Source organism: Conger conger, chromosome 13 (assembly GCF_963514075.1).
Source record: "Conger conger chromosome 13, fConCon1.1, whole genome shotgun sequence".
Taxonomy (NCBI): domain Eukaryota; kingdom Metazoa; phylum Chordata; class Actinopteri; order Anguilliformes; family Congridae; genus Conger; species Conger conger.
Window position 1 is genome coordinate 3,223,057 of NC_083772.1, and position 11,629 is coordinate 3,234,685.

The 11,629-nt window shown below is 39.0% G+C and overlaps 1 protein-coding gene across 1 annotated transcript; it reads right to left on the bottom strand.

Moving 5' to 3' along the window:
- Positions 1 to 9,301: 9,301 nt before the first annotated feature.
- foxl2a (forkhead box L2a) lies at positions 9,302 to 11,355 on the bottom strand. Its single transcript, XM_061217100.1, has one exon. It carries the CDS (start codon positions 11,134 to 11,136, stop codon positions 10,219 to 10,221), a length of 918 nt encoding a protein of 305 aa, XP_061073084.1. The 5' UTR covers positions 11,137 to 11,355; the 3' UTR covers positions 9,302 to 10,218.
- Positions 11,356 to 11,629: the final 274 nt, after the last annotated feature.

The window sequence follows — 11,629 nt, forward strand, 5'->3', positions numbered from 1 at the left end:
CACACAACTGAGAAGAGAGCCAACGTGTGTGTGCGTGTGCATGTGTGTGTGTGTGTGAGTGTGTGCGTGCGCGTGTGGTGTGTGTGTTTATTCATGTGTGCATACAGGATAATCCTTTATATACTTTTAATTCAGTGCATGCACAGTATATAGTTATGCAGGCGTTTATTCCCACCATGCACTAGTATTTACTGCCATATGATTTCCGGCCCTTCTCATATGATGTGACTTGTTATATCGGTGGAACAATGATATGCACTTCAGGGACTGTATGCTGCCAACATAAAAACTAAATAAAGGCTATTTGAGATGAAAATACAATGAAATGCTCTGTATAAATACTGTACACTGTATATACACACAGTCAGTTTATTAGGTACACCCTTCCAGTACTGGTTAGTACCCGACCTCCCGTTGGCCCAGAACAGCCTAAATTCTTAATGGCGGGGATTGAACTCGGTGCTGAAACCATTCCTGACTGAGATTCCGGTCCATGTTGACGTCGTAGCATCACGCAGTCACTGCAGACTCGTCAGCTGCGCATTCATGCTGCAAATCTACCATTCCACCACAGCGTGAGGGCGTTTCTATTTGATTGAGATCTGGTGACTGCGGGGGCCATTGCAGCACACTGTCACACTGTCGTATTCATGGAAGCAGCTTGATAAGACATGGTGCACAATCCTGCACGAAGCAGCAGTCAGAGGATTGGCTGACGGTGGCCATAACAGGCTACATGTGTTCAGCAATAACGCTCAGGTAGGCTGTGCAATTGGACAACGCTCAATTTGTATTTTGGGGCCCCAATGAGTGCCAAGGAAACATTCCCCACCCCAGTACACCCCCACCAGCAGCCCGAACCATTGACACAATGTATGTCGTGGTGCTGGCTCACTTCCTTGATGACGGAGCTGCTGATCGCAGCAGCAGAATGAATTATGAAGTGCACATAAGCATTTTACTTGCTCAGGCCTCCAAACTCTTTGGATAGTGCTTCCAACAGCAAGACAATGATGGCTCTGGCACAGCTCTGCGGTAGCTGTATACTAAAATGATAGGATACAGGGAGGTTTTTATTTTCAATTGACATTTTACTGTTTTTGCTGTGCTAACCAAGTGCTATCATATTGTGATGTGAGCCTGTAATTTCTACAACTAAAGCAAGGCCTATTTTTGCCTTAATCTTACACCAACAGGCCCCGCGAGAGATATAAGTAACGCCATTAATGAACTGTAGACTTGCAATAACCTACTGCAAGCCATACCCCGCCGACAGGAAACTTTTAAGAAAGACCAGGGAATAAACGTTTTAAAAATAGACCAAATCACTGTCTATTATGGGGAAAATACATACATATACAATGCCAATCGACAAATCAATTTAAACCTCACAATATTCAAAGCAGAAAGGCTTTATTGTCTTAAACTATACTTTTGTCACTTAGCGATAGACTGCAGCGTTCGAGCCAAGCGTGCCCTCTAGAGGCCATAATATGTTATTACAGTTTGAAGCCGGATTCAGTGGGGTCATAGCACAATAATTACAGGCGTTGATTTTAGCCGTGTATGATATCATTTCAATCATTATCAACGATTGTATTTCTTCCCACTTCGTATACCGTAAACTAATTTGTAAATTATCTATTTTTAGATTAATATTGAATTTAGAATTGTTTGTTGTCTATATTTTTTAAAGCCTGTCGTATAAATATAGACTGCGTAAGAATATATCCATCGCAACAATATTAATTTTGGCTCATCGCTCGTCACGCGGTATGTATCATGTCAACTGTCCTTCTCCAAGATTGGCGAATTTTGTATTCATGCTGTAATAACTAAGAGTCGAGAAAAATATTATTCTGGGGACTGTTTTTCAGTCACGAACTTTTGACTTTGCAAAGAGAGGCAACGTTATAAATGCCCTTTGGTTTGGGGGGGGTGGAACAAAGACGCCAATACATAACGTTACACATGGCAGATATTCTTTCTCAGTAGCCGACTTCTCTCCGCGTGTAGGCCATATTTATTGCGTTTTATATTTTTTATTTATACATTTCTGCATTTCTTATTATTTTGGCTTGCAAATTAGTCATTAAACTTGTTTCATGGAGCTGTCATTAAGAAAGAAATCCAACAACGGAATCGAAAGATATCACAGTGTAAGTTCTTGCTCATAACTCCTCGAAATCGTCCTGGGAATACAATTAAGAAAGAATGAAGTATTTATGTACATGCTCGTTCAAATGAGACAAAGGGAATATTGCTAGATAAACGTATTTTTGATTTACCAAAAAAAAAAAAAAAAAAAAGCCTCACGGAGGTCTTAACAATTGCCGGATTTCTGCGAATCCAATCTTTGCATATTTTCCTGTTCCTATCTAGTGTATAATAAACACTTATGACCCCACTCTCCTTTTTCAATGGCTTTGGGGTGATGTGTGCGCCGTCCAACTGGAAATAGTTGTGCTTAAATCTAAAACATTCTGAAGAATGTCAGGCATTCAATTGTGTAAAGGCATTTGGGAAAGCGACAACCTGCATGTGACTCGGGCGGCCGGGTCAACTCGCCCGGGTGCGCCGCACAGGCGCGCGCGCATGCTTCAGACAAGCCCAGGTACGTTTATAAGGGCGACACGGGTCAAATGTTTGCTCTGCGTACGGTTTGATCTCATGCGTGTCTCGTTGATTACGATTTATCATCCTTTTGCGCACGACAAAGGACGCAATCATAGTAATTCACTGAAAGTGGCATAAAACAATTTCGGACCGTAAGCCTATTAGCTTCATAGCAAAACAAGAATGGAAATAGGAAAAAAAAGTGTTTTCCACCTGACATCGGCAATATACACTCAGTGAGCACTTTATTATATATTTATTAAACTTATTAGACGTACTGGTCTTCTGCTAATCTATCCACTTAGAGGTTTGACGCGTTTTGTGTGTTCAGAGATTCTCTTCTACATACCACTGCTGTAATGTGTGGTTAATTGCGTTGCTGTCACCTTCGACCAGTCTGGCCCTTCTCCTCTGACCTCTCTCATTAACAAGGCGTTTTTGCCCACAGAACTGCTGCTCACTGGATGTTTTTTTTGCTTTTCCATTATCTGCAAGCTCTAAAGACTGTTGTGCGCCAAAATGCATTTAGTTGCTGCGACATGATTGGCTGATTAAATGCGCATTAACATTAAATTGCTCACTGAGTGTATATTTTAAATGCACGATGCTTGTCCGTCAAATTAATAGGCTTAGACCACAATACTTTTTTTATTTTTTTATTTCGCTATTTGGAACACCAGTTAGTTTGTTGTCTTACTGCACTGTGTAGGCCTAGTCTTAGTCTATGTGCACTATATTAAACCCTCTCTCAGAAAAAAGGAACCATTTGATAACATAGAAGAACCCTATCTAGTTCAATAATTATTTGTTCAATAATGGTTCTTTGGCTGGGAGCTTTCATACTTCACACATTCGATATAGCGTTCCTGAAATCGGTTCCTCCAGGAAGAGAATAACCGGTTTTTTTTCGGAGAGTGTAGGCCTAGCCCATGTCAGCAGTTGGAAACCTTGAATTAAGATTTTCTTAATCGGACAATTCACACTGCATTTTTCAAGATGCTAGTGCATTGCAATGATTGATACATTCTACGAGAATTTAAGTTACTGTTAACTGAAAACATATCCAGGTCAAAAACATGGATGCAAATCATGCACGGCACGAGGGGTTGTCGAGCAATGTTGCCAAATTACAGGATAACTCTCCGGTTGTGTTTGTCTTTGGTATTTCATGGAGGTTTGAAAAAAGAAAAGCTGCCTAATGCGTGTTAAATTTGTTTTAAAAGTACTTCGGTTTGGCCTTTGGATTTGGCTATATTTGATCAAGTGAACAGCGAACTGAAATGGAATTAAAGTTAAGCATTTATAGGAATATACCCTATTCAATTGCCTCTGCAACATTTTGCATTTATGCCTGAAAGGTAAGACAAGCAGCACCGTGTTTTAACAGCGTTTAGTGGAGTGATGAGCAAAAGGTTCGATTGGAAATCACGTGCGGAGACGTGCATATACTTGCTTTGTGCGGTAATTGATCTTATCTGTGCTTTGCACATAAATTTAAACACTTATCCAAAAGGCTCATTTTCAAAATACTTAGGCAAATTCTTGAAAACATGTACATTCGTTTACATTCGTAATATTAGTTAATTAGATAAGCAAGTGAAAGCTTAATTTATATGCATTGCGCTGCTGCAGTGTGCAGCTAACAGTATAATTTGAATCACTCGCAATATGCTGCGGGTGTGTGTTTATATATATGTTTGTGTACATATAATGTAGGCTAAATGTATGTTTTGTTTGAACAGCTCAGCTGCTTCCTCTCTTTCTCTCTCTCTCTCTCTCTCTCTCTCTCTCTCTCTCTCTCTCACACACACACACTCCTCTCTCTCGCTGTCTCTCTCTCTCTCTCTCTCTCTCTCTCTCTCTCTCTCTCTATCTTTCTCTTTCCACACACACACACACACACACACACACACACACACACACACACACACACACACACACACACACACACTCATGCCATCACATATCCAGTGAACACAACGAGGACGTCCTGCATAAACGATCATTGTTCAGGACTGCCTTGCTCTGCTGAAGAACACACCTGTAGTTTCCCCCCCACCCTCAGACCGGTTTGTGGGTGTCTGCTGCCTGTGTGTGTGTGTGTGTGTGTGTGTGTGTGTGTGTGTGTGTGTGTGTGTGTGTGTGTGAGAGAGAGAGAGATACATTAAAAAATAAATGTGTTTCCGTACTTGTCATAGCCTACGAGAAATTAGCCTTTCCATTATAAACGTATTTTCATTTGTATGAATTTGAATAGAAGTGGTGCACCAATAGGTTTATGACGATGCATTTTCCGCAAGAACATTTATTGTGATAATGTTACATCCATCTTTTTATTTTACTTTTCCTGTGTCTGTTTGCAGATGTTGTCCCTCTGCCGAAATGAATTGTATATGACAATTGCTGGATTTTTTGGAAATGTAAATGATCAAATCGTTAAAGGTATGCAAATTATTATTGTCAATGCATGCTATTTATTTTCACCTTGACAAAAGCTCTTGAAATATCAACATGATGCGTCCTCCACTTTCGATCTTATAAAATGAAGGCATATTAACATAGGCTATTAATATGACTTATGCCCAGATGTAATATGATCGCATTGTGCTTTCCCACAATTTAGAATATGCAATCGCATGTTTTTGATACCTAAGACCTTATAGTTCAGTGTTTACTTCAAGAAAGGTTGCCGGTTTCTATCCTACATTTTTCCCTGATAAAAACGGACACCGGCCAAATAGGCCTGCCCAGTAACTGTTAACTTGTAACGTGCCATTCTCAGAAATTCTCCTCTTCTTTGTTCTAATTTTTGAAGTAGGCTAGTTTATTGTCCTATCCTCTCGATTACACGTCCTTATCAATTCTGTTTGCAAACACCAACGTTAGAAAACAGGAAAAATAAACTCACCAGCTGACGCTGCCACTCAGCGTTGAAAGGCGCTGAACGCTGTTAATTGGACCTCTTAACTTGTGGCTCGAGCTAAGGCTCTGAGAAGCCAACCCGTTCATCTCTCCACCTTCGCTTTTACGTTGTTCGGGGTTCGGTCTGTTTTTTCTCTAAGGGATAGTTTTCTTTGAAAATGAATGAAACTAGGCCTACGAAAAAATAAGGAATACATAAATGCAAAACAAAAGCAAAAAATAACCAAGCTAATACGTAATTGATTCGTTCACCCTGAGGAAGAATAGGAGCCTGATAATGTCGCAGTTTTTCGTGTATAGTGAACTGCAAACTGTAAACAAACATGTGCTAAATGTATTATATATGTCATCATATAGCATACATATAGGCATATATATATATATATATATATAAGTATTTAATTAATTTAATTGTGTATCATGTTAATGTAAGACATTTTTAGATTTAAACATTTAGAACACTATAACTAACTCTACCACACTCTCGGATAATGCATTCCTCATGTGGGGCTGTTGGTGATTGGCAACTAGTTGTTATTACATTTATTTGGGCAACACTTCATTAAACAGCATCAACCACAGACTTACCCTTTTCTCACATTCATTTAAACTCTTTCTTTGTGCTTCCTCCCTGCGATTGTGGTAGGAGCCCGTTGGAATAACCGCATTGCTGGTGTGTGAGACTGAAAGCGCAGTCTGTGGTCCTGAACATGGGATATGGGCGTCAGCTAAGCAAATAAATAAGAGAAAATAATAGACTGCTGACCAGAGTAGGTTCCAGTTTTACGAAAGCAAAGTACTGAAACACTAAATGATTTTGAAGCGTTTATTAATCGAAAGTCTTTTTTATTTACTTTTCAAATGCATTGAGCTTTTCACCTGAAGACGCTGATTTCTCCATGTGAAAGTGACGGTCGGTCTCCATTCGGTTTGATTTTATTTTAAGCTGACTGTCAATGCAATTTGAATTATCTACCTGTGGCACGATAATATATGACTATTAATGCGTAATATATATTATGCCGAATGATTGACCGCAGCAGTTAAACTGTCACTGAATCAAAACGACAAAAAAAGAAAAAATCATGAATATACAAAGCAGAAAATACATTATACCCCCCCCCCCAAATAAAGAAATAAAATAAATAATAATAATAATAATAGGTAAACCTACTTATGCTTGTCAAAATAACTAGCTACTATTATTAGTATTAGTTAATGAGTCACTATTCTGTAATCCGCCTTCAACGGTAATGACGCACGTGAAATATAGAATTTCAAAATGAACAATAACAACACAACTATAATAATAATACTAGTCATAATAATACTCATAATAATAAAATAATAACAATCATAATAACAATCATAATAATAATAATCACATGCTTTGTATTGTTATTTAGCCTTTATTAGTATTTATTTTAGTGTTAGTATTAGTAGAGTATTAGCCTACATTAATACAGCCTGTACTATGTTGTGTTTACATGTTTCCATTTTTGGCTAATATTGGGTATAGTATTTCGTCTAAAATTGTTTATGTAGTGGCCCTTTTTTTTTTTTTTTTAAGTTAGCCATTATTATTTAGTAGTAGTAGTAGTAGTAGTAGTAGTAGTAGTAGTAGTATTATGGTTATTATTCATATTATTATTATTCGTATTATTATTTTTATTATTATAATGAAAGTCGTAAATACGATTAGCCTTATTCTTATTATGGCATTATAGTTTCAGTTATTAAAACGCACGTGTTCAAGTTGCCATTCTCCACCACTAGGCCTATAATTGCTACATTGTACAAACAAAGTGATTAAGAATTTACGGTTTATTTTGAGTTTTTCACTCGTCAGAGTTTCTCTTGAATAGAGCCTCAGGGGACAAAGTGATAGATCAAGTCCCGCCGAGGGAAGTCGGCTTCTGCGAGAACGAATCCAGCACTTTAAAAAAAAAAGAGAGAGAGAGAGTGAGAGAGAGAGAGGGAGAGAGAGAGAGAGGGAGAGAGAGAGAGAGAGAGAGAGAATGGGTTCACTGGTGTACATTAACAAGCAATTGGAAAACCTTGCGATCGGTTTCAATTCTATTGTCACATCACATCAGACCAAAGCGGACATTATTACTGTAACGGTATCATCAGGGCCTTTTAAATCCACGCACCAAAGAGAAAGTCAGTGCATAAAAGCTACAGCCTATAGGTAGCATATAGCCCACATACAGCGTTTTGTTATTTTGAAGCCTTCATTTTCATCGAGTGGCCTACCATGCATGAGGCTGGCACACCCTCCACGGTTGAGGCTATTTGTAAGAACACACACACACCATATAAATAATTGTTTTCCTCCTGGTTGTACATGATCAGTTTTTGAAAATGACAGAATTAATCTGTTACTTCCTGAAATGTTATTCTGAAATGTAGAAAAGTAATTAAGCACTGGCTACGACACTGAATTGTGTGGGTATTGACAACTAAAGCATAATAACAACAACAATAATAATAATAATAATAATAATAATAATAATAATAATAATAAGAAGAAGAAGAAGAAGAAGAAGAAGAAGAACTACAATAATAATAATAATAATAATAATAATAATAATAATAATAATAATAATAATAATAGTATTATACAGTTATGGCGATAATTGATGATGCTGATACTTAAACAATAATATTGTAATTTCAATACTGCAATTATCAATTATGCGTATTGACATTTGACCTTGGCCTCGTGGTAAAATTGGGAGCTAAGCTTTGTTCCAATCAGTGACGGTATTTCCATTTATTAACAAACACAACCTCTCTATCTCCGCTTTGCGACATGCACCAGCATTCTATTTAAGTCATTTCTGGTTATTGTAAGTAACAGTACATTTTTTCTTAGGATATCTACATCTCGTAATTCATATTTGTAATTCATAGGCCTACAGAATTGCTAATTATAAGTCGATCAATGTAATGAAGTGGACTGCGTATTCAAGTGATTAAAGTGGGCTATGTCTCATAACATGACTTAACATACAACCTGATGCGAAAATATTTATCCTGCTTTTCTCTAAAAGGTCAATTTGTAATATGTGTTCGCTGGGATTTAATGTAGCAAAGTTATTTTTCTTGCTCCTTTATCTTAAGACCTTTGGAGACACTTCGGTCTGTAGCATTTTAAAATTAGCCGTATGTATGCAAAAAAGCACATTCATTGAACTTTATAATGAACAGCAGAACAATTAACTTGTATGCAAATAACTTGAAATGCCAGAAATTAGGCAGCAGTGTTTCCTCTGTTTTGGTGACGTGATAACTATATTCATATTATATTTTCTAGGCTTATATATACTATCTATTATATGTTCTCGTAATCAAGAGGAGCACTGTCCTCCAACCTTGCCTACGGAACAAATAAAGTCATTTATTTTCATAATTCAGGTATGGCACACCACCACAACTGCCACCATCGCCACTACTGCTGCTACTACTACTACTTCTACTACTACTACTACTACTACTACTTCTACTACTACTACTACTACTACTACTACTACTACTACTACTACTACTACCAATAGCAACAACAATAATAAAGACAATAATCATAACAACAATAACAATAATAATATTTCTGCAACTACTGCTAATACTAATGATAATAATCGTCTCTGCTATATGTGCGTCATATCAAAATTCCAAAGCAAGCGTTCAACTCGTGCTGACAGCAAACCCAACGACAATGAAATGTTTGTAAGGCCAATGATACTACATGACGAGAGTATTACTTTGAAAGAAATACAGGTTTATTAAGAAATTCACAATACTAAAAAAGGAAGAAAGTGCTAATTTAACATGGTCCCAACGTGTATGAGACAAAATAATTGCGTTTATAAAATAAGAAAGTTAAAAACTGGCACTGGATGATGTTATGGCAAACTAACGATTTCTATGAGAGGTCACAAAGTCTACAAATAAATGACTCCTGAAGGAACAATATATCTTTGGTCTAACAAAGTACACAGGTAAGTTTGACTTCTCAGTTTCTATAAATCCATCACATATTAACTTGCCCCATGTAAAAACATTAATAAGACAATGTGGGTTTCGGGACTAAGAACTGAATTTATCACCTTGTCCGTCTCTGCCCAATACCCGATGTTAGTTTGCTTTACACTTACTCAAAAATTAGTTGTTTTCAATCTTTTTGAATGAATTAGCAATTGGGGTTTGGACTATTTTCTATTTCATGTGACTATGATATTTACTTCGGTACAGCATAAACGCATATTCGAGCTTGCATTCGACAGACATTTTAAATAGTGTTTTAAATCGTGATTCCCTTGTTCAGGAAAATGGTCGAATTGTACAGATGTACCATACAAACACACTATCCTCTATAGCGCTGCGGCACAGAGGCGCAACGGCCATGTTAGGGACAGGGCGCTTCCATGTCCCTGCCTCCCGCTTTTCTCGTTTTCTTCAACATTTCCAGTTTGTCAAAGTACATACTGTCATGTCTCGGCACTCATAACTCCCGATCACTCACAGGGACGAAAACGAGATTGCTTTCCAGGAGGCTACGCACTAAAACAGCCATTGAAATGATAACAAATCTTGAAAATACGCATTTCGACTTCCATTTTTTTTTCTTTTTTTTTCAGGAGTCCCGTGTGTTCGAATGGATCCCCCCTAGATAATTTAAATGTCAATCCGTGTGTGTAATGCAGAATGTTTACTGTCGTGGTCCCAGTACGAGCAATGCATCATAGACAGCTCCGCCGGCTGACGGGAGCAGGCGAACTGGAGCCCCGCTCCGTTACTAGAAGGGACGGAGGACGGCGTCGCTGTGGCCGGGCTCAGCTGCTGGGGGTGGTGAGCATGCGGGTGATGGTGGTGGCTCATGCCGTTGTAGGAGTTCACCATGCCGGGCAGAGCCATGCTCTGCACTCGGGAATACGGGTTGTAAGATGATGGAGCTGACAGTCCTTTGACGTTGACGGGACTCACGTTTCCACTTGCCATTTGGCAAGATGTATAGGGCATAGGTGTGGGCGGCTGGCTGAGAGACCAAGAATTGTTCATGAAGCTGGACTGCAGATACTTTGGAGGAGTCAGGTAGCCGTATCCATCGCCCCCGAAGAGAGACTTTCCAGGCTGAAAGTGGGTCGGTGGGGGTCTAAACGGCCGCTTCATTCTCCGCCTCCTTCGGTAGTTTCCCTTCTCGAACATGTCCTCGCACGCCGGGTCCAAGGTCCAGTAATTTCCCTTCCTTTCGCCCCCGCCTTCGCGCGGTACCTTGATGAAGCACTCGTTAAGACTTAAATTGTGCCGTATGCTATTTTGCCAGCCTTTCTTGTTCTTTTCGTAGAAAGGGAACTTTGTGATTATGTACTGGTAAATGCCCGACAATGTGAGTCTTTTCTCTGCACTTTCCCGAATCGCCATGGCAATCAAGGCGACGTAAGAGTACGGTGGTTTCTGAGACGGATCCGACTTCTCCGAACTCTTCTCCTGGTTCGGCTCGTCTTTGGATATCACCTTCTCCTTAGCCGTGTTAGTGTCATGGACCATCAAGGCCATTGCGTCATCTTCAGAGTTTTGGTAAGTAGCCATCATTACGCACACAATAACAAAAACAAACCCAACAAAACTCGAGATATAAGACGAATAATACTTGCCGTTAAACAGCAATAATAAGAAAAGAAAACCTTTAGCAGCAATCTCCGTTAAACACGGTGCCCGACGTTAAAAAGTGTCTTTTCCGTCTGGCGCGCGATAGAAGATGTAATTAGTACCACAATTCCTGTCCTCGTGAAGCAGTAAGTTCTCTTCTAAGTTAACACAACTTCTTATGGGATTGTTTCTGATACAGGAACAGCCCAGCCGATTAATCCCACCCTTTTCTCCTCCCAGAAGCTGAAAGGGTTCTCTGCCGGTTTCTCATATAACCAGCGATGATGTACTGCTTTCTGATTTGTATGGGTCAACTTGTTCCGCCTCCGTCACTATCTCGTTTCTCTACGGGCAAGTGTAGTAGAGTTACCGCATTCATGGGCGATGTTTGAAATTAGTGAACTGATTTACATAATTACGCACGAGCCGTAAAATA